This window comes from Linepithema humile, chromosome 3, assembly GCF_040581485.1.
Source record: "Linepithema humile isolate Giens D197 chromosome 3, Lhum_UNIL_v1.0, whole genome shotgun sequence".
NCBI classification, from domain to species: Eukaryota; Metazoa; Arthropoda; class Insecta; order Hymenoptera; family Formicidae; genus Linepithema; species Linepithema humile.
Genome location: NC_090130.1, coordinates 7322228 through 7346499, shown reverse-complemented (window position 1 = coordinate 7346499; position 24272 = coordinate 7322228). Strand labels below are relative to the sequence as shown.

At 40.9% G+C, this 24272-nt stretch overlaps 2 protein-coding genes across 2 annotated transcripts in view; both read left to right on the top strand.

Moving 5' to 3' along the window:
- LOC105676396 (uncharacterized) overlaps positions 1-24272 on the top strand; it is a 413689-nt gene that overhangs the window by 128017 nt on the left and 261400 nt on the right. The window lies entirely within an intron of this gene.
- On the top strand, positions 15170-17495 carry LOC105676395 (gastrula zinc finger protein xFG20-1-like). The gene is made up of 3 exons (XM_012374219.2): positions 15170-15329; positions 15662-15806; positions 16126-17495. Exons 2-3 carry the CDS (start codon positions 15669-15671, stop codon positions 17026-17028), a joined length of 1041 nt encoding a protein of 346 aa, XP_012229642.2. The 5' UTR covers positions 15170-15329; positions 15662-15668; the 3' UTR covers positions 17029-17495.

The following is a 24272-nucleotide window of genomic DNA, read 5'->3' as shown; positions in this document are numbered from 1 at the left end:
CACGATGAAATAATCCCTCATTTATGAGTTAAGTGGTCTGTGGAACTCAACGGCGCTTCTGATGAAATGCTCACGGCGAGTACGCCGCCGGTTCTGAGGAGGGTTGTTGAGGAAGGAGTGAGAGAGGCACGGAGAGAGCAAGGAGAGTAAGAGGGAGTACGGCAGGGGCGAGAGAGAAAGGCGGAAACGCATGCCAGAGGATGTGAGAGTGAGAAGTGAAAAGGGTGGCCGGCGGGCGGATGGAGGTCAGGGGGTAGGTAACTGCGCCAGCAACCACGCGACCCTACGGCGATGTGGTCCTTTGCTCGCATTATAATTACGTTTCGCCGTCCGTAAAATTGCAAATAATTAAGATTTGGTCGATGCTAGAGCGCGAAATATAATAACGTTGCGCGGGCTGTTCTACTGCACTTCGCGACTGCGGAGAGGGCAATCGCGAGTCACCAATGTCTTTCTTGCTCATTGAGACGTATAATGACTTTCGCTTTAATAATACGCACATTTGACTATTAACGTAAAATAATGGAAATACAAAATGTTAGTTTGGGTTAGGTTAGGTTTCTTGTCGTAACTCGGGATGATTCTTTGACAGCGCCACGTGCGATACAACGGTATATCGATAATTAAGACGTATGGTTAATAGACGAAATTATACTCGCTCAAGTCAAAGCCAACATGGTGATTTCGCGCCACCGAGCACGAATTACAAACTCTAGCTGTGTAATGCGTTGTTAGTCTCGTTGTGCTTGTCGGTAATTACTTCGATAAACGCCGTGGTCGCCGTTACCTAGCAATTTGCAATCATGCGCGAGACATCAGAAGAACCAAAAATGTACTTAGCCATCGTACAGGAATAAACATAATCAACCCTCGTTCTCTGAGGCCACTTCGGAGATAAATCCAAATCCGCGCATTCTTGCGTGAAAAAGGGTGGAACGGAAGACGAGTTTGGCGCATCGTGGAAGGAAAAGTGTATTTTCGGTGGTTTACACTCTGTCGGGCAAAGCACATTTGTAATTGTTAAATGGTGAATATAATTCTTAGTTTACACAGAACGGTGCTTTTGATATTACGTGCTGTTGTGATAAGAATTCGATTGACTGTTACAAATAATTGGTGATCACTTTTTATTTTTATTTCTTATCAACGCGATATTAAGCAGAAAAAAATCTATTTGAATATTTCGCTCCGACGAATAAATGTATCGTGAATGCAGGGGCCGTTCTGTGAGCTTGCTTCAAAGTGATAAGAACCGAATTAAAGTTACATGCGAATTAGCCCGATAATGTACACGTGAAGCAACGCATTTCCGCAACATTCGTCGATGCCCGAGCGTGTCGAAAGTGGCAGCCTATTCTCTCTGCCTCGTTGCAGCAACTTTCTTTCCAGCCCGTCTCTCTTTGACCTTTCTCGCGCACTACGCCCTTTTTCTCTCCTTTCCCTCGAAGCGTGAGATTGTCCCGCACAAATTGGCCGCGGCTTTTTTTAATTTACACTCGGCCTGTGGTGCAACCGCCTCCGTCGTTCTTCTGTGCTGCGACGAGTCGGTGGGTGGTAGGTTTTAACCCCATTTGTCCGCCATCTCGTCTATATATACGCGCCGTGTTTCGTGATATTTCTTAATTAAATATAGCCTCAAGTTAAAAATGAAATTAAACAGAAGGCAGTGTTTTTTTTCGCCAGCCCGGTCGGTCTCGTGTCCCGCTTCCACCGAACGAGACCCTTCCTACTTTAACTGTTTCTCCGCCCGACAATGGCGAATAAGGTTACTCAGTCGCTTCGCAGCTTCGACCAACCCCCACCCCTCTCTTTCTGCAGACCACCCGCTATACATATTTCACGTCGAAATAATTAAACGCCGCTGGACCACGAGTCGAGTCGCCCCGAGGTTGAGTAAAGTCGAGTCGCGATTATTAATTAGGTCGTAGCTACCTCGCCGACCTCCACTCTCGATTTTCTGATAAGGTCGACTGACCATTGGCCTTACAATCAGTTGAATAATACGTTAGACCCTCTATAAGGATATAAATTATGCCTCACGCCCCAAAATTTACGCAGTTATCGTCATGCGATTTGCCTCTTTAATTTCGAATTTATACAAATCTATTATTATTCTTGCAATAATTAATTAACAATTATTCTCAATTGCCAAAATTTTTCATAATACTACACATATCCGCAGATTTATCGGTACAAAGAAAATTTATTTTCCATACAAGATTATAATATTTCCAATGAGTCGTGTGATCGCCGGCGAAATCTTGCATCCTCGATCGTCTTGGTAATTTGTGCGCCAATTTGGGGGAGAGCCCTGACGCTCGCGTAACGCTAATTTTCGGAGATACTGTCAACCTGACGGCGATTATCAATTGCCTTGTCAATTACATCCCGTCCAGGGACGATGCGCACATGCTGGTAGACCCTACCACCATCGATCCTCCATCCTCTTCTTCCTACTTCGGCCGAATCTCGAGCCCGGTCTGATCGCAACGAGTTATTTAATTACCACGATCTATCACCAGGTGTCAGCTTCCAGTCTATAATGCATGATCGATCGCAGCCCGGCTTTCCTTCAACCCTTTGCTTTCGCACTTCGGAAAATCTATGTACGTGTGTGCGAAGGTTTCGTATGCGTGAGTGTAATAAAGGACATATATAAGATTTGCAGAAAAGCTTTCATACCTTCTTTTATTAATAACTACATGATTGCGATTTAAAAAATCGCACTTTGGAATCCGCATAGACTGTGAAAGTTATGTAAAAATATTTGTTCGTCAAAGCGACAGGAGAGAACTCATACCTTGGTATACGTCGCATTCGTCTTCAGGCTGTGTTTCACCTATTTATCAAACCAGAAGTCCGACTTATTCCACGCACGTATCGCGTGGCGCACCCTCGAAAACGCGTCGAACGCATAGTGGGTTCTACTTAATCCTTAATTATCTCGTGTAAATCTTAATTCCTTCGTCCCGGCAAGTCGTTACTTGCAAAGCGTCGTTAACTACGCCCACCGCGCGCACCGTATTTCGGACGTGAAACTTTTAAACGACGGAAGGGATCGATTAAGGCATAACTTCCATTAACGTAACTCTCGATTGAGAGCACGGGCGGAAGAGGAGAGAACCGCGAGGCAGCGAGCACGACAGGACGCCCGTCTTTTTCATCGCCATTTTTATCGGCGCGGATAAGACGACCAAAGCTAATTCGCATTCCCCTTGATGTCTGGCGGAGTTAACGGTTTTAAGGGATGAAACGCGTATAGATCGGAGGTTGGTGGCTGCGAACGTAGGGACGTCGGCGAGGAGAACGAGGAGATGGTCGAGATGGAGGTGAGGAGGCGAAGCAAGAAATTGATATAGCATACGAAAATGAATTGCCCCTTTGCCGAAGAATGTTCCACGGCAATCTGCCCTGCGCCTCGCTTTTTATGCTTTTTATGCTCATTTTCAATTTTGCTCCCCGCTCGCCCTCCATCCCTCGCAAGGCTCGACAACGCCCCCAGGTTTCCCATAAAACCTTGCGGTATTACAATACCTTGTCAAGTCTCTACCCGCCGGCACCCTTCGCGTCGATAACTGGATGAATACAAACGGACGCATTATCGGTGTCAAGGCTTGCGTCTCCTTCGTGAAGAAGACGTTCTGCATATAGCCGACCACATCAGCATTTAACGAGACATTTTTTTTTCCAGTATTTAACGAGATATTTATTGAAAACTCGAGTGTCGTTAAATATATATTATTCTGAAAAGAAATACAGTTATAAGAAATATAATCATCTTATATTATTTTTTAAATTTATATTTCAATACATTTAATTAACATTTTTTTAGTTTTTTATTCGATTTATATCCGAGAATTCTTACGTAATGAAGAATGAATGTAAGAATAATCGGTTTTCCTAAATATTTATTAAAATATGAAATACTTGTTAACTGTTGTCATTTAATAACGGCGCGTTAATTGTCTTTGACACTTTCTTCCTTTAATTGGTGGAATTAGGGTCTCGTCATGTCAAAGTTATTAATATGTTCAGTATTCAAATGTGGATGTCGCGCAAGCTCTACGACTCCGATTAAAATGTATCCCGACGGGAGGAGATAAAGATCCGATCCGAATTTGAAACGACATTCTAGTAGGGTGTCTGGGCGGTAGGGACCGAAGAAGATAAATTTCAGTCGAGAGGCAGCTCGGAATCAGGAATCTGGCGCGTTTCTCAAACAATCGTTGCCGGCGCGAGATAGGGCCGCGTTCGTTCTGTTGCTTATTTGTCGCCGAGAAACGAAACGAGTTGGGGAAATGGCGAGCTGGTTTAAGGGTGGGAGCTTGTGCTCGATACCGTGCAAATAACACTCGCAGACGACGAGCTTTTCTCTGCATCTCTGCTACGCGCGATCCGCCCCTCAAATCCTTCGTTCGCATCGAATCTCCCGTTCGATGCTCTCGCAAATGCTATCGAATCGCATTAGGGATTCGCGATGCTTCCCGCGATAAGGACGTATCAACATTGTGAGAAGAAAGTTACAGAGAAGGAGAAACTATTGTCGGATTATCGCGAACACCAAATCTTTGGAAATAATCAAAACAATATATTTTTTTTTGTTTTGCGTTACAATTGCAATTCGAAAAATGAATTCAATATAAATGATTTTTGTAATGCTTTGCTAAACTCGACAAGAACGTAGTTGCTATTCCGAAAAGACATCACTTAGCGGAACATACGCGGTGGATTGGGGACGTTGAACGGAAAAAAAGAAGCGGGAATTCGTATAAATCGTCCGTTGCAACGCGCCACACACGCGTATCTCTTACGTCTGAGCGAACGGCGGAAGAACACAAAGCTAATGCAATTTTGCAATTACACCGGGCTCGTCCGCCCCCTCGCCGCCCGGGAACCGCCGAGGGGTGCGGAGGAATGCTCGCGATACCGTCGCCCTTTTCCTGCCCCTCGGCCACCTTTTCGCGAACAACGCGAGAATATTTAAATTTCGTTTCGTTTTCGTGTCGTTATTCTTTCATCCGTGCCGCCGCGGCTCCGCCGGTGATTAATTGGCGAATCCAATCGCCGAGCGTGGAATATACGCTCCCGCGTTGTCGCGAAACTTGGCAGGACGCAAGACAGATCCTACTTATTTGCCGTCGGATAAAATATGATTCCTTTCCGGATATCAGCGCTGGTCTTCGTGTCCTTTTTCTGTTTACCGAGCGGTCGCATTTCCCATCATTATCAATCGCAGAAATTTATTACGGCACTCCCCGCGCGCGGCCGTCTCTCTTTTTTGAGTGTCCTCCTTTTCGCTCCGTGATTTTATTTGTTTTCTACGTTCTCGTCACGTTCACCCTAGCGCGTTACCGGGATAATAAACCTCGGTAACGAGTAATAAATCCCACGATTATCATGATATACTGGACATGGTAGCGAGATACATCCAGTCCTTTCATCCCCCATTCGGTCCCGATATTCTCCGCCAGTCCGGCGGAAACTTTCCAAAGGATACGTAATAATCCTCCTGCAATTCCGCGTCCTCGCACCACGGAAAGGCTCTCGCCGTGCGATGGAAAGAGTGGGGGAGGGGGCGAGGAGACGAAGAGAGACTCAGCGTACTCGCGCTGCTGTATTAGATTTGCTTTCTAGGACACTTTAATCAGAATGTACCTATGTAAATTTTTGAATACACATCCCTCGTCTCCCGCGATGTTTGTATAGGTCAGGCGAAGGTATTTTCCTGCCGAGCGGAGGACCTCCGTTGCGACCGCCGCCGTTGCCGCTACCGCCGTCGTCGCCATCGCCATCGCGTCCCCGTGAATTAAAGAATTTGCAATTCTGAATTTCAGGTGATCGTATACATACGCCGTCCGGCTTTATCCCACCGACGACGGCTCGCCTTTCGTCCACCACCATGCGAGCATTGACCGCGGCCGCGACGTGCTCTTTTGAAGCGACACGCGTTGGATATACGAGGTATTTATATTATGTTACAACTGGACTTAGTTTGTATTTCTCTTTCAGAATGTCCAAAATTTGTCATATTTTTCTCTTTATGCATTTTTGGGATTTTTACTGCAATATCTTTACTGTAAGAAATTCGGAACTTCTGTGAGAGTGAAATGACGAAATTCGCGTAACATTAATGGTTTAATTAATCGACCACAACGCACAAACGCGAATGATATAACGCGATGATCTATAAATAAAGCTCAGTATGTGTAATTTTTCTTCGCTTTTTAAACTTTATTGAACGAGACGATGAGGAAAAAGAAGTGTTTTATTCGCGACTGAGAATTTAGACAAGTCTGATTTAAAGAATGAAATATTAGCGTTGCATTAAACGCGACCAACATGATTCTGCGATATTATTTCTTCATATTCGCAAACAATTGCTCTAATCTACTTTGCCTCTATACAATGCAAATTGTAAATATTCAGAAGATTATCTTACCTCGCTGCACATGTGTCGATATCACGCGTATCTACACTCGAGGAAGGTGGACATCAGCGTGCTTCGACTGGTTAGGCACGAATTTCAAGATGAATTCCGACGGACAATTACGACATTTTAATTGCACAATACCCGGGCGCAGGGAACGCGGGCGAGACGAGAGACGAGCGAAAAGAGAGCGTTCGCGAGGGGGTTGCGAGGCGGAGACGGCGAGAAAGAGGAGAAAGACGGACAGAGAATGCGCCGTGTGTGGGGCGGCGGGGATGACTGGGGGATGGACGGGCACAAGAAATGACCGACCGAGCGCACACGCGTATAATTATAATAACATTACTTGACAGAGATGGCGGCGAGAGGCGAGCCCGGTCGGCCAGGCTCCGCCGAGCATTGAAATATTATACCTACCAAAGAGAAAATAATTAAAATTCAACCCTTGCGCTCGCTCGCATACGAGCGCGCGTCCGCGTCCGTGTGAGCACCGACGCACACACGCCAATTTGTGCGCGCCTTCTACGCGGGGTAAACCGACCGCCCCGACGTCGCCACCCCCCTCGCTCGTTCTCCAAGGACGGGGTTTCCCATATTTTTTCCAGCGCCCTAGGTTACAGGTATTCCGGAAACGTTTGTTCGTTACGTGCTTCTGAGCGCCGTTGTAGTAAGTAGAAAAAGCCCCCGACGTGTACCTTTCAAGTTGGATTATCGAGCCGGATGAATGCACGTATTCACGATCGCTCGGCTTGACTCTGACAGTATTATTATTGCGAAATGTATCCACGTGTCGATGTTCTTCTGCGGTAATTGCCCCGTTACGTATTTCACCGGCTTCACTAATTAATCGGTTTTAATTCGAATCGCTACTCGCGAAAGTAAGAACAAATCAGCTCCAGATAAAGCTATTAATACGAATGACTTGATACAGAATTTGGATTTATTGACAATTATGAATTATACTGTTTTGTATATAAATATTTAAAAGGGCGCAAAGTATAAGACATTTTCATTCTTATCGTGAATTCTCTTTTGTGTTTTCTTCTCGAAACAACGGTATTACTTGACAATGAGCCGAACTGATCGCGATTATACAAATTGATTCGACGTGGCCGTCGAGGAATAAAGAATCGGTCCCGCGTGAAGGTGAGAGATGGCCGTCTTAATTGATATTTTAATGGACTATGCGGAAAAAAGTCCTTGAAAATCGGCTCCCCCGGAACCGTGACAGGATCGCGAGACAAAGGAATTAATGGAAGCCGCAGAGATCCTTCTACTTTAGCACGTCCACGAATAGGCGGACTCTCTCTTCCGTTTTCACGGCTATCAATAGCGTCGCTGAGAATTTGGGGACCCCGTCAAACGCCGTTGGTTATAATTTATTCAAATTAGCCCGGGGATTATTCATGAAAAAGTTACGACGCGGAGGTGAGTCGACGTTCGACGGCGGACCCGCTCGATAATATCGCTTTATCTCTTTCCTACGAGATTAATATAGGTTTATTATACGACGCAGTTTCGTTGTTTTGTGCCATCCCGCGTGATTACTCGTAGATCAACGTGAAGGTAAAAAGCTACCTTTCTAGTCGGACGATACGCAGAACTTGGTATTCACATTATCTCTCCGCGAGCGATAAAACAAACCATTCGATAAAACGCCACCAATAAAGCCCAGCTTTTATCACCTTAATTGCTGCATTATTACTTAATTAATATATTATGACACAACACTTTTTAAAATATCGATTTGTTTTTTTTTAAAGCGTCACTCTTATATCCGTGGGCGACAGAAATATATACCTGTCGTTAATCAACGATCCATTCAACGAAGTCCGATCGCCCGTTTTTCAACGGGCATTCCGCCTTGGAAAATAATTATTCGCGCTCTTTAAAAGTGCAAAAACAAGGAGCACGCGAACGCGAGCGAGGAGCGTCCGTTGACACGGGAGCGCGCGCAAGGCCGAATCACAGCTACTCGTAACGGGTCGTACATTATGATTTAATGCTAACACTGTGGTAATGTCGTCAGAGAGACTCCTGCGTATAAATAATTCGCGTGTCCGGACGCCCAACCCCGAGGACCACGGAGCCCGGGGTGGACGAGGGCGCAGAAAGAGCAAGCGGAGACGGAGGGAAGGAGCTGCCGGGGGTTGGGGGGCAGCGAGTTTTTAATGCGGCATCTCTAGGGGCGACGAGGATTACCAAGGTTAAAAAGGAAGTTTTTAATAATTTTTCATTTTCTCTATATTTATTATCGCACGTTTCCTAACCGGGGTGGGAAATGGAGGAGGGCAGGGAGTTGTTTTGTCGGAGACAATGGAGGGTCGGTAACGCCGGACCGTCTACTGTCGCGGGGGGTAATGGGGGGCGGGGGGGGGCGGAGGGGTCGGAGGGGTAAAGGACGGGATTTCACGATTGTCAGTTGTCGTTGTGAAATTTTAATTCGCCCTCTCTCGTTTCTTTCCTTTTTTTATAACCACTCTCTCCCGCTCTCTTCCGATCTTAGCGGTGTAAAAGCCATCGCAATCCCTCCATCCTAATCCGCAACGGTGAAGTCATTTTTATAACGATGCGCCGGATGCTCGTAGAGATGTAGTGCCCTTCGCGCGCACCGCTTTGCATTCATTTGCCGTGCGTGGGTATTGTTTGTTGCGTTTCGCGTTGCGAAACCTCGCGCACCATTTTCCTCCGCTTCTGTTTACACAGTTTTCTCCGCCACTCGCTTTTTCCCCGAGCATGCGAACACTTTACGCCGTGTATCGAGGATACTTTTACACGGAGACACGGAAATAGAATATCCGCGTGCGTTTCGAGATATTAATAATCTACGCTCGCTAACTACGTCGGGTGAGAAACAGTAACGAGACTAATTCTCGAGCGACAAAATCGCGAGGGAATAATCGCATTTGCCAATCAGCTTGATCGAAGAGGACAGAAAAACGCTTGACGCGAGAAATCCCGTGAGAGGACGCGATGCAAGGGAGGATGCAGACACTGGAAATTCGTCCGTGCTAATTTATCGTGAAGATCGTGGAATTGAAGGTGGCGCGGAGTCTCTTCTATTGGCTCGAAGCATTCCACCGTGCGCCTTTCTTCCGGCTACCCATCCTCCGCTCTCCCTCCCTCTCTCTCTCTCTCTCTCTCTTTTCACGATACGAAGCGTCCTATCGTATTTTCTGCAAGCACCGTTCCGAATTACGAACGACGGAAACCTTAGCGACATCAAGAGAGAAAGAGGAAGAGAGACAAGTCGGATGATGATTGAAGACTACAAGAAAAACATTCTAAATTAGATTAATAGTTACACATTAATATATCATTTGGTTTTTATTAAAAGAAATGTCGAAATTGTCTAATTATTGATTGCGACTTTATAATTATCAATACGTATTACAATATGATTTCGGAATATTCTTTAGCAAATAAATAATTGTATAATTAATAGTCGAAAGACGAAAGATGTCAACTGTTTTAATTTCGAATATCTTTAAACAATAACTCTCTTGAATTGTCTATTACGTACTTGTAAACTCATAAAATTTTTCCAGATACAAAAGTGAAAAGCATTTGAATTAATCTTAGCACATTAAAAGCAATAAAAGGGTCTATTGAGCGCGAGAATCAATAACAATTTGAAATATGATGTTTTCAGTTATTAATCGCTTTCAAATCACGACGCAATACACAGCTATTCATTTACACTGCCGGTATTGAATGTAAAGAGCAGAAAAATTGTGTTTACATGGCGGGAAACTCGCCACGGATCATTTTCCATCTAGCGAGCTACACCCGCTTCGTTTCGTTCTCGCTTCAGACCTTCCATCTCTTTATCCTGAAATCCAGTGAGATATACTACCGGTGTATTAATCAGGAACGCAGGGCAACCTGCTTTATGAGTCTTGAAGTATCGCGAGAAGCAGGAGGAGGAGCAGGGCGAAGACATCAATGTCAATAATAATTCATTGATTACTTAATTCATAGTTGCCATGACGACCGTCTCTCGCGTTTCCCTCGCCTCCAAGCTACTCTGTTTTTCTCGCTTCGACGAAGGAGAGTACATATTCTTTAAACTTGTCTCACACGAAATCAAACGCGTCAATTATTTCCACGAGCGACTGCCGATCGATTTGTCAATTAAATCGTATTTTTCTCAATTTACGTTATCGCGACCTTTGTGCTTTACGATAAGCAAGACGGTAGAAATCGCCAAAATTCAGTTATCGTTCTCGACGTATTTCCGGGAGCATCAAGCATTCCGTTGTGAGCGTCGCATTAGCCTTGCTTACGGGTTCGCAAGCAGGCAAGGAGAAACACGAAATGAATATTCAGAAGTTATTAGTCTGTAGTGAAATGTGACGGGGCTCACCCTTCTCGAAAACCACCCTGGCCTCCGCCACCGTCGCCCACTCCTCCTTCTATCCCCCTCCTCGCCCCCCCCTTCCCACCCCCTCAGGCCGGTATAGATTTTGCGATACATCCTGGTGGAAATACTCGCGAGCGAGCGAGCGAGCGAGACAACCCGATCTGCCACTACCGGTCGAAGAAGGGGTTGAAGCCTCGATGAAACGGCGGGGATGAAATCGTGAAAGATGAGGAGGTTGCGGGAGGTGGATGCGGATAGACGGGATCGGCGGGGCGTGAGGGTGATGGGCGAAAAGGGCTTTATGCATAAGCTAAGAAGCGCCATTGACGGGCACCGAGGAGAGTGTATATGTATACTTCGACTGTGGCAGCGCACTTGATAAACAAGACTTCGGTAACACCGACGTGACGTAACCCCGGCACGTATCCGGAAGTCACCAAGTATAATCACACACGTGGGAGCGAAGATGTGCCCTGATTAAAGTCATTCGGAAGGAATTTATAAGAAATTCACATTTTTCTTCCTAGATATTCTTGCCGGAATAAATTTAGATAAGTATAAAAGAAATTCAATTTGTAATTATGAGAGAAACTTATATCTCTGTGATATTGGAACAATCAGATATTTTGCGAAGCTGTAAAAATAATTGATAATGTCGATTGCGGCGGAATTTCGTTACTTTAATCTCATCTTTTCGAATTAATTTGCAATCGACGGGAAAACAAATATCGAGAAACAGACGCCGTCGTTTACGTTAGTCATTCCGTCTCTCCGTCAAGTACCGCGCGCGCAGCCCGCAGTGGAAATACGATCCACGAAACATATAATACCAATGTGTCTCGGCAGTATTTGTCGAGGAAGCGCGCACGGACGGATAGAGATCTCGACAATCGTGTAAACGCCTTTACGAACGGTACCATCTTGAAAGCGCGTGTCGCGCGGCGCAGGCGATATTCAAATGGCATCAATTTCTGCGAAATTGCTCCCTATATCTACCCGCAACCTGGATGCAGGCCTTCCCTCTCGTGAGAAGGGGGAGCAGACCGTATTGGCAGATAGCTACAGCATCGTTTTACAACCCCTTATCTGGATAAGTTACGGGCATTCTATTCGGCGATTCTCTCTCGTCCGAAGTTACGTCGCCGAGGGTGTCATCGATTTCCATGGAAATCCCCGGTGCGTGTAACTCCTGTGCTATGCCAGATTGTCGCGCCGTCTTATCGCGTGAGATGGTTTAGCTCAAGCAAAAAACAAACTAGCTGACTGTCGTATTCCCGAAAGCGAAGCTATATCTCCGATTGATTGCCGAGCGAAAGCTATTATTGTGCGAAATGCGATGTTTATTTTCGTCTCAAACTTTGCTTTTTATATAATATGTCTATGCTGACAGAATTTTAATTGTCACTCGCAATGTAATTTGTCTTTGATTTTGCGCATGTACACATTATTCCGTACATCGCGGATAATTCCTTCAACGAAGCGTCGCTGAGGTGAAATTTCACGCGACATAATATCCGACGAGTCGAAGAGTCAGTCAGTCAAGTTGCTGCAGCAATCTCGGAGGAGCCTGTTCCTTCTTTTCGCTTTGCCGCCGAAGAAACACCCGCGGGGCTCGGCAACTTTTTTTCATCAGCATTTTACGGTTATACCGGCGCATTAATAATGCACATGCTTAATATAAAGAGAGGCCCGCGAGTCTCCGTCTAATAAACTGGAAGAATGCTTTATAACCGTCCGCGGTTTTGGGTCGTGAGGGGTGACCGGGGGAGGTGGCGAAGGGCGCGCTGGAAGGCAAACTGAAGGGGGTGGCTTTCTTCTTTATGCGCGCCAAACGGCCAATCTCTCCTGCGCGCGTCGAAGGAAAGTGGCCTAACTTTCCCGCGCTACGAAGAGACAACTCGTCGCGCGATATATCCCTTGGAAGTCTGACTCGTTAAAGAACCTTTGCCGTTCTCTCGTCAATTCCCGTGTATATACTTTTTTTTTACCTACCGCGAAAAATTAACTTTGTGGAAAATTTGTCAATGCTAATTAATTAACGGAGTGTTTAAACTTTTCACGATTTCCAGATCGATTCACATAAATTGCATTAATACTTATCAATGAGTTTTCCGTAAAGAATTTCGTTGAACAAAGACACCGAAATATATATTTACTTATTATCTATGAGAGATACATCATTTATAATAAAAAGCTAGTTAAGTCATATCGGTGGCGCGACGCGCGGACGTAAATCACTTTTAGCATAAAAATTTTCATATCCATCTTACCCTTGAGTGCCAAATGAATTTTTCGTTCTCCCCGAGCTGATTTCCGAGTTGCGAGCGAGAGGAGGCGCTCCAGATAGCGAAGGTGAGACTTTTTGAAAAATATGAGTTTAATAAAGAAGGTGGTATGATGTATGGCTCCGTGGTGAGGAAGGGAACTCACTGGGATCAACCAGCTTCGATACACAGATATTGTATACGTAATATAAGTAGATGAAAAGAATGAGCGTGATGTACTGGGTGTCAAAATGTCTCGTGAGACGTTCGACGGCCTTCGGCGCTAAGAAAATTGAAGAAAACTTTCTATTAAACAAACCGGGGAAGAGTGAGAAATATCCACCGATGGATTTCGTTGGACAGTAAATGATTTATAGATCAATTTTTTTTATCACGATTTGTCAAAAGATATTGTACGATAAAATTTATATGTTGAAAAAAATTTTTATGTTTGTTAAATTCAGTGCTGCGTCTTCAATTTTCCAAACTTTACATTTTTTTGAATTAGCAAATCTTTTATCCATAGATTCTTTGGTCGATTTGAAGTCGACTATTGCTAGAAATTGCAAAAAGATTATTATATTTTGCAAGTTTTTTATTTTCTATTATCTTAGCATGAAAATTTGTTAAAGTCTGTTTGAAATTTATTAAAATAATATATTAGATGAATGACTTATCGTCTTTTAGCTACTCAACTTGTCATTATTACTTTTATCTTGCATTATTTGATATCGGGTTTTCGCCCTTCGTTCTCGACACATAATACTGCGTCAAGCATTGAATATTTCATCGCAAAGATTCGTATTTTTCTCTGGGTGATTGTCATTCGAAGAGGTCCAAGAGCGACAGGCGCGTCCGGACTGGCGCAGGGAGCAGCAAATCAATTATTCATCCGAATTGGTCGGGAAAAAGTCCTAATTATCCGGAGCAAATACAACCTTAATACGCAGAAGCATACCACCACCTCTCCTTTCGCCCCGTCCGCTCTCCTCTTCTCTCTCTCTCTCTTTCTCTCTCTATCTACAAACTCCCGTTACTACTCCGCAGTCACTCTTCGGCACAGCCTTTTCCTTCTTACCGTGAATAACCATTTGTATTTCCAATTAGCTTTGCTAATAAGAAGACGGAGGCATTGCCGCAGTTTAAAAAAAAATGTATAACCTCATCCAGCCACTGGGGAAATAAAGAAAAGCGCCACCCCGGTATGACAATACGGACGGGTCGAGCGGGGTTATATCGGGCGAACTACAATTAAAAATCCTCGCTTCACCCTCGCTTAACCCTGCCTCCTCCTTATGTCGTATTAACGACCGGAGCTGTACAAGGATGGCTACAGGGACATCGTACCAAACAGCGAGAATTTTTTTTGTCAATTTTATGCTTGACCCCTTCGTATTCTCCCTTTTTACCCCCTGCTCTTTTATCTCGACGTTCTATGTCTCGATTTTTTTTTAGCATCGTGTCGATTTACTCCGTTCGGCGCGGCGACGCTGTTCTCTCTCTTTTTGCAGAATGAATAAAATGGGTTATAAAAATATATCCGAAAAGAGAAGCACTTTGCCTTTTTTTGGCCATGTATATATAATATATAAAATGCTACTCAAACCCAACCGTGAATAAAGAATTGATACTCTATTAAAACATTAATATCTGTTATATTTCTGAAATACATTAATTATTAAATAATTAATATTACATGCTTTGTTACTATTATTTTATTGTATTCGAGATAATAATTAAAATATAATTCTAACTAGTTATAATTATAGATATATGGCTATAAAATGTATATTGAAATACTTGGAATTTTTAATAATTTTACAAAATTATGGATATATAATTGCAATATTACTATTATGTTAAGTTTTTGATGTTACATTTTTACGCAGAACATATATTATTTCATTCAATAATTTTCCTTAAATATATTTGGATATGAATACACATATCTGTGCAAAACAAATTACAAGCTGAAGAAAGCAGTTTTTGTGGTAATCTGTTTCTACGAATTCACGACTATATGTATGTTTGCAAACTCAGATTCTTCGGCGACTCCGCTAGGGTTCTTGTTGTCGTGTCGATCACGAAAGTCGCGCTGAGGTCAATCGAGCGACAGTTTCCAAGTCAGGTGCGATAAATCTCGTCAGTCGTCATCGGTATTTCGTATAGTATGTTTCACGGCGTGAAGATCTTATAAATCAGTAAAAGTGTGTGCTAAGTGTCAAGTGCTATATTTTCTACTAAGAGTTATCGAATTATTAAATATCTTGACAATGTGAGTACAATTTTGAAGTTTAAATATTACTTTACAAAATAATTGCATGTTTCCAAGTTTGTAACAATTTTCAACTTTTAACTATTTATTATAATTATTTAAATTTATTTATATATATTTATACAATCAATACTTATTTAATTATTAAAGTTATATTATTTTAAATTGATACTAATTATTTGTATTATTAAGTTATAATTTAATTCTACTACATTACACATTATGTAGCTTATAATTTAGTGTCCATTTGTTTATTATAAAATTTTTAATTAATATGTTACGTATTATTGTCATATAATATTTATCTCATTATTATTTTCATTGTTTTGTAGTGTAAATATGAGAATTAAAAGAGTTCCAAGACACAGAATACTGCAAAACAGTATCAGGATTGCAACAGAAGGCCTTCTAGACGAAGAAAGTGATACAGATGTTGAGAAAGATTATAATTTTACATACACACTAGATTCATTTCAGGTAGGTAATTATTTGACATTTTCCACGATGACATAATTTTGCGAAGTCTATAATTTATTACGCATTATATTTTACGTATTAAAAATTTAACAAGGATGTTTAACAAAATGTTTAATTAATCGATAAATGTTAATTAATCTATAAATAGTTATATAATACACTTAGTTACAAAATAACTCTCAATAATTATCACTTGATACGATTAAAATATTTCTAAAATTGATTACAGAACTATATATAACACGCGGTATGATATATAATTTTAAATAATATTTATATTCTTATTTTGATTAATATTGAAATCAATTCTGCTCAACAGGCGTATCACGCATCATCTTCAAGAATTCTTTCTCCAAATACGTTATCCACTATTTCGAGCAATGAATTAACCTTGGCCACATCCACCAGCACATTACCATTGCTCACTAACGATAACAACATTAACGAGGAGGTCATGAATCTGTCAACAAAGGATGCTTCCAATCGCGTTGATGAAATCATAACAGATACCTCCGCCGAGCCGGAGGATAAATTAAAGGACTCTTTCCTTTACAAGATTATGACTGATCCAAATTTTCTGGAAAATATACAGAGGAACAAGCGAGCGAAAAAGTTCGTTTGCCTTTACTGTAAGGAGGAATTCGCGACATGCGAGGAATTGACAAGTCATATGGATGCGAAGAAGAATGACAGCAATCAGATCGCCTGCTGCGCTTGCAAAAAGACTTTCGCCGAAAAGAGATACCTGAAGTACCATCAGCGATGTCACTCGGAGAGAACCAAGTTCACCTGTGACATTTGCACCAGGAAGTACACGAGGTTGGACAACTTGACGAGGCATAACGTGCTACATGTGAACCCTGACAAGTTTTCCTGCACAATGTGTAACAGAACGTTCACACGTAAGGATCTGTTGAACAAGCATCGGAAAAGCCACGAGAAGTGCAATCTTTACTGCGTGAAATGCGGCAAGTATTTTAGAAGTCTTCTCACGCTGGAAAATCATGAAAAGAAATGGCATTGCCAAGTATCGAATACTTCGATTAATGCGACTTTTTCCGACAGTTCAGTTTCTGCTGGAAATAGCGTTCGTAAAATGGAAAATTTAGTTTCCGAGAGTAAAGTGTGTAAGAGTCAAGATTTAACTTCTGGTGGGAGTTTAATTTGTAAAACTGATGATATAGTTCGCGAAACTCAGAATTTATCTTCCGATATTTGTTAGGCAAAAATATAAATGTCTGTTTCATCTCAATTTCTTCTACTTTTTGTAGCCAAAAAAATTTTCAAAACAAATGTTACTGAGTAAAATACATTGTTTTTGTGTTTAAATTTAACAAATCTACTATACGACAATTATGTTAAAATTCGCAGCACAATTTTTCGTATAATCATTACAAACTTATTATTATAATAATTGTTTATTGCATAATTTATAGATTTATATAGATGTTTGCAATTCTATTGACTTATTTACAAACGATTATAGATTTTGTATACATACTCTCGTAATTGTACGGTTAATCTACATAATTAACGATGCACTGATTCAATTTGTGTTGTGTTACGACTGTGTCTAATATCTCCGGAAATTATATTATAATTTAGTTAATTAATTATGTTACATTCGAATTATGTTATATAACATAATGTTATTATTATTATCAACATTAAACATTTGTAAACATTTAATTCTTCTATTTTTTTTACATTGCGTAAAAGCGTAATAACACTATTAGAACTTTTTCCAATTATATAGAATTATATTTCAATTTAGTGAAAGAAAAGTGTGATACCTTCCTTTTTAATATTTCACTTTAGCTTAATTGATAATTTTAATATTTAATTTCTCTTTTTCGCATGTGTTCAGAATAAGTAATACTTGGAAAGCGCGATATGTTCCGCTTATACCCAATCACGAAGTAGAATAGCCACCATCCTCAGAAAACGTCATCGCGTCTCGTCCCTTTTAGCTTTATTCACTCAGTTATACATTTTTTCTTCATAGCTCCCTTCGTCGTTCACTCTCTTTCTCACTTGCAATTTAATGCAATTAAGTCGAGCGTTAAAATATCGTTCTTAATTCGCCGGCGGCACCCTTTGTTTTAAACGTGGTTTTAGCGCGAGCGACTCACGTTGGAGCCTCTCGCTTTCTCTCTTTGTCCACTTTTGCTCTCTCCCTCAATTCATCTCTTTCTCCCGTATTCTCTGTTTTTCTCTCTCTTCTACTAGACGCAGCGCACAATTCGTTTTTCCCGTAAGAAATACATGCACGCCATTGTCGCGTTTTCATGCACAATGCACGACTTTGACGCTCTGTTGCCACAAGCTCTGGCCTCCTTCCACAAAATTCTAATTATTTTCCACTTTCTTTTTAAGATATTTGAAATTTCTCACGACGATGGAGGAAAATCGTAGTATTTTGTAATATTTAGAATTTGAGTTTACACGAAAACCGAGATTTTTTATTAGTACTTACTCGAATTTTTCAAATAATAAAGATGGTATCGCGTAAATTTATTTTTTTATTTAGAAATATCATATATTTTTCGCAGCACAGTTTTTGAAATATATTTAAACGTCAATTAATTATATTAATTATAGAATTTGGATAGTCTTCTTCTAGAAAGATTACAAAAAGTAATTTTGTCTTATTGAAATCAGTTATTGTGCGAATTACATGTATATTTGTATGTTTAACTTTAATTTTCCTCTACCAATTCCGATCTGCTCTTCACCCTGTTCACCTCTTCACGCCACTAGCCACACTCGCTCTATATTCCCTTTGTTCGTGGCGTACTGAAGAACTTTGGAAAGGTTTTTCCACCGTGGCATCGAAAGAAAGCTCGACGAAGCACTCAAAGATAGAGCAATAGAAGAGTCCGCCAATTTCCAGCGCGCCTCACTCTCTCTTCCTTCTGTCATCCTGGAATTCTCCTGTGTCCCTTTGATCCACTTACTCATCCAACGCGTATGCGGACTCGACCAAAAATGTAACAAAGTTTTCAGGAACGTCCTGGCAGAGAGGCCAGTACAGATTCTGCGGTCTCTTTGGCGAGCGTCGAACTCAGTTCTTGCTAGACGAACGATGTCCTCTCTTCGTCGTCCTCTTACCAGTGACCTTTCCTTTACTGCGATACACTTGAGCATTACTCAGGCACTCAGAAATGATTATGCATGATGAGTGACTGCGCATAATCTCCAGAAATTCTCTTCGGAAACTATGCAATAGAAACCGTGGTACAATTTTTCCAAAGATATCGTAAAATTTGCAAAAGTAACTATTGAATAAATAATATTTGAGTATAACGAGCATATTTCTATTTCTTTGATCTTTATTTATTTTAAACATGAAACATGTTGTTACAAATTCATATGATTTTTGTGATATATTTAAATATTTTTTCTTTTAAAATTGCATCAAACACTTTTAATCGCAGAAGTAGATGTTTTTAGTAGAGGAAATTAATCTCTGAACGTATAGGATGAACATATTTTCATGACGGACATTTTAAAATTGTTTATCTCCTCCCTATATATATGTGTGTGTGTATGTGTGTGTATGTGTTGGTGCGCTTAATCTCTCCTTGTGCCGAAATTTAAGGCATTATACCGTAGAAGAATCTCTTTGATGTCGCGCTTTACATGCAATATTTACATGTTATCGAGGGAAGACTTTAAACTTCTTAAAGATATTTTGAAGGCCCGGGAGTACTTTCAGCGAGCTTGCTGCATTAAGAATTCAAGGGAGAGGCACGGTGGCATTTATTCATTCAGGCATTAATGAAAAGTCTGTATGGCGGTGCTTTGTGTACAAAGTCGATGAGATACGAATGCGGCGTACGATTTTTATACTTGTCGATATAGCCTCTTAATTATCAAATATTTTCTTTTAATATTTTTTTATTTATTTTAGTAAATTGAAGAAGAAAGTTATTATATTATATTTCTTAAAAATTTGTATTTTATACTATATTCTAAAATATATCAATTTTCTATATAGGTTAATATCATAAACATTAATGTTCTAAATTATTGCATCTGATCGAATCAATTAGCTATTATTATAACGTAAATCTCACGATACAACATTAACAACACGTTGATATCCTCCGCGTATGCACGCACCTAACCGGAAAATAGAAGGAGCGAGAAGAAGAGAAAATGGAAAAAAGCGCGCGAGCTAGGGCAGAGACTTCCCCGCAATTTTAAAAACTACTAAGCATTCCACGTGTTTGTTTGAACGCGCACAATGCCATTAGAAGTACCTTTTAGCCCCTCTATCGTCCTTGTCGTCGTCGTCGACGTCGTCTACGTTGTCGTCTCTCGCGGCCAACCCCTCTCGCTACCCTTCTCCGCGCCACCTCCAACTCTCTTGTCGGAAAATCCGCTCGCGGCAAAACGCAGAGCGTTCTATATATGCAGCGTTGAGTTTTTCCACGGTTTTCATCTGGCACTTTGGCGCTCGTTTTCCCAGACCGCACATGTGTTGTGCACGCGCATCGTTGCTCCTCGCTTCTCAGTTAGGGTCATAACGTTTGTTTTCATGCTTACTTTGCATCGTCGAACGGAAAACCTTCAAAATACTTGGGAGATCGAGTCGGTACAAACAGAGACTGAAGAAGAAAGAATGGCATTCCCATGATCGTTTAGAGCGGCGAATTAATTTCTGATATGATGTATGAATGTATGAAGTGTGAATGTGCTTTCAAATTTTGACAAATTTTAAAACACTTTACATATCGACATTGAATAATTAAATTATAAATTAAAATTATAAATAATTATGTAATTAAAACCAATGAAAATTGTGAGATTAACTGATATAATGTTCAAATCTTTTTTAATAATCAGCTCGAGCAAAAGTAGCAATAAATTATTTAAGTATCTTTCTACTTTAGTCGAATTTTCTTTGTTGTTTATTTTACTATCGCGCATCTGCATGTCGTAAAGCGCGTTTGTATACACGCGAACAAGAACTCGTTATGAAGACGTATGTCCTTTGAGTTTTGCTCGCTTATATTAATATTACATCAATGTTGTGTCAAAGGGCGCACCCTTCCACATTCTCGTTGGTACCCTTTACGTAACGCGTATCCTTTTGCACTTCGATGAGGCTTTCTCGAGCGGCCAAGCAACGCGCGACTGCCTCGTGAATAATTAGCTGGCGAGACGTTAACCGATGGGTTTGAAAATTTCTCGAGATAGTTCCAAAAATGTATACATTCCATTTCCGCATTAATTCCCTACATACCGTATGATAATTAAAAAATGGTGAACTCGCCTGTAAAATTAATTCTTTGCGTTTTAACAAACTTAAATTCCGTTATTCCATATGCAATATTTTTTTCTTTCAGATATACATATATAATATACTTTGTTCAACTAAAATATGTATAATACACATCTATCGCAATTTTTAGCTGAAATTTTTTCTGGCAATTTTTAACGAAACTTAATTTATTTCTCTCAGACAGTTAGATCGATTTCAGCTGATTTAACCACAAAGGAATACGAAATCTTTTGCAGAAAGAGAAAAGAAAAAGAAAAAGCAGCCTTGCTTAGGCAAACGCGGCCAATAATCGCTGATAATTTATTAAAGCAAAAAATGCTGGCGATCCGCCCTACTGGGCTTCTGCGTTATTTAAGAAAATAAATATTTGATATCTCAAACAAAGACTCGGCTATCCCTCTCCTTCCCGAAGAGCCAACGGAGGAGCAGGAAGGAGATAAGGGTGAGGCCGCGAGAAGGAAGGACCAAGGATCGCAGCTAAAAAGTGTCGAGGGAGAGGGTCGGTAAGTCTCGCCCGCTTAAAGGCGCCAGCGGGGGTGGCGACTCATTGGCCGTGAAATATGGGGTAAAAGGTTCGATAATTGATTACACAGATTTTTTATGCCGCAAGAAGCCTTAATTCTGGCCGCGCCACCCTTCGGAATAATTCCGTGCCGGGAAAGCCGAGCGACGAAGCCGGAATATCGAGTCTCCTTCCGTGCCCTTACAAGGGAAGACAATCTCACGTCGGCCCTTACAACCGGTTCGCAGATTAATCGAAATCGCGATTGCGCTTTTCACGGACGATGAGAATAAGCGGCGAATAGATGAGGAGATGTTCGCTTTATCGAATGAACGTCTCCGTGGTAATCTTTCGTCTTTTCAAGAAAATCATTTTCAGCGAAGCTAAATAGCATTATATATAATGTTCATAGATAAAGAATTATCTTTTCTATTATTTCAGCTCATTTGTTTTTCAAATTTTGTAATCATCTCTTATGTTTTTATTTACTTACATTTTTTGTTGCATTTTTATTTATAATTGGCATTAAAATTTTTTAATTGTTATTTTTATATACTACCTATTTTGACTATGTAATTACTTTTATGACGCAGATAATTAAAATCGCAAATAAATGGTGCTTTGATCATTTGTAATACATTAATACGCAGATATATTCTGCGGCCAATGCATGAGCTAAAATACGGTGCGTGATATTGTGCGAATTTTTGCGCGTGTAAAAAATCAACTAAATCAGCATCAAAGAATGGTTTGAATAATTTCTCAGCGGCCATCAATGGACGACGATATTACAAACCGGTCGATCCGAGATTGATGCGCGAGAGCCAATATAGGAACAATGCCTCCTATTACACGAAGGGTGCGCGGCATATTTTCTGTGCGAAGAAACACGGATCCTAATATTAATTTTTATCGAGACCCAAAGCCCGAGGGGGCACAATAGGGGAAGCTCTCGCGGTACGCGCTCCAGAGACGTGTATATTGATTAAAAAGTGGACCGCCGGCCGAGGAACGCTTTGTCTCGCCGTGAAAAATCATTGCCACGCTAATTCGAAAATATTGAAGCTGGCGAGAAATGCTGATGGAAAGGGAGACAAAAATATAGACAAAAAGAAAGAGGCGATTTGTATACCCCTCCCTTATACAGCGGTTCGATGGAAAAATATTACGTCGCTGATACCGATAGCCTCTCGACTTTTTTTTGTTATTATACTAATTAAATTGCTCGTTCTCCCTGCGAAACCCTTTCCTCTCCACGCTCGCTCACATTTCCTCACCACGGTCGTTTGAACTTTTTCTCCTCGCCGACGATTGCGAAAGGCTTCGCTATTGATCTCCCGTTAAATGTACTAATTAATTGGCGCGGAAAGAGTTGTTCGATTTAAAAGTTTGACCTGGGGAGATTTATCTCGAAGTTTTAAGGACCATTTTGCGCTTGCGTGTTTAGCTTAAAAGCATAGGAGCATTTCTGTGCGTGTGTATTAATTATACTAATAGCTATTATTATATAATTATTACTATAATAATAACTATTCCATATATAATTGTTTAGAAAGATAATTAACTATACAAATTGTCATCCTAATAATAATCTAATTTCTTTGTATTGCGCGTTTATGTATTTCTCGTAAAAAAGACATCAACTATTTCCAAATATATAAAAATATTCTTTCAGTCATATGGAATGCGTAATTGCTTCATCGTGCGTATTATTAACAAACATGCTTTTCGCGGATGTTTCCCGGATTTGGTTTCTAGAAAGAATTAAATTAGCATAAGAGCCCTTGGAAACGACAGAGGATGGATAATTCAATGATACCACAGTGTTACATTTCAAACATTCGTTTTAATTATGATACGAAGCGTACGGTAAGAATTTATGTTTTTCGTAATTACATGCGTAGCGGTCTTTTACACTGCGTTTCTCGCGCAACAAATCATATCATCTGCCGCTGGTCTCTCCTTCGCATGAATTTTACGTAACTCGGAAATCGCGGACACAGAATACACGTCATTTATGTAACAGCTCCCGTTTTTGTGAATTCTGACGTTTCAGGATACATAGTCTTCTTTCATAAAGAGGAATGAGGCAGACAGAGAATGGATCTTTATCCACAAAAGAACTATTATTACATACATTTTTACAAATTTTATGCCCCGTATTTTTGTCGGATTTATTTTAAAATACCTAACACGCTTTCTTTTCACATACAGTATTGCAGTATTGTTCTCTAAATGATAAAAGAAGAGAGAGAGAGAGAGAGAGAGAGAGAGAGAAAGAGAAATTTAATTTACTGTTTTTTATACAGAATCGCTGTTTTTATTAACAATGTAGACGTGCTTATTATAGCTATTCTGTATGAATATCACCGGTCAGTCGCGTTCTTGCAATATAGACGAGTGACCAGACAGTTTTTGACCTCTCTCATTATTCTGTCTGAAATTAACGCTACTCAAAAGACGCGAGCGTGCAATGTTATGCTACTAAACGACATGTTTGCGTCGACTGCGTCGATTAATGACAGGGATCCGAGTGTATGAATGGCGTAGGCGATATTGAAAGGATGGAGGTTTCTTACTACAAAGACTTCCGTGCAATCTTCCAATCGGTGTTACGGCCGGCATTTATATGGACGCAGAGGAGTAGACGCGTGTGCGCGCGCGAAATCTCGCG

Bases quoted from the DNA above. Each gene is read 5' to 3' on its own strand.
- LOC105676395 (XM_012374219.2), top strand. From the start codon at position 15,669: ATGAGAATTAAAAGAGTTCCAAGACACAGAATACTGCAAAACAGTATC. The intron at 15,807-16,125 runs GTAGGTAATTAT...TCTGCTCAACAG, and splicing joins ACACACTAGATTCATTTCAG to GCGTATCACGCATCATCTTC.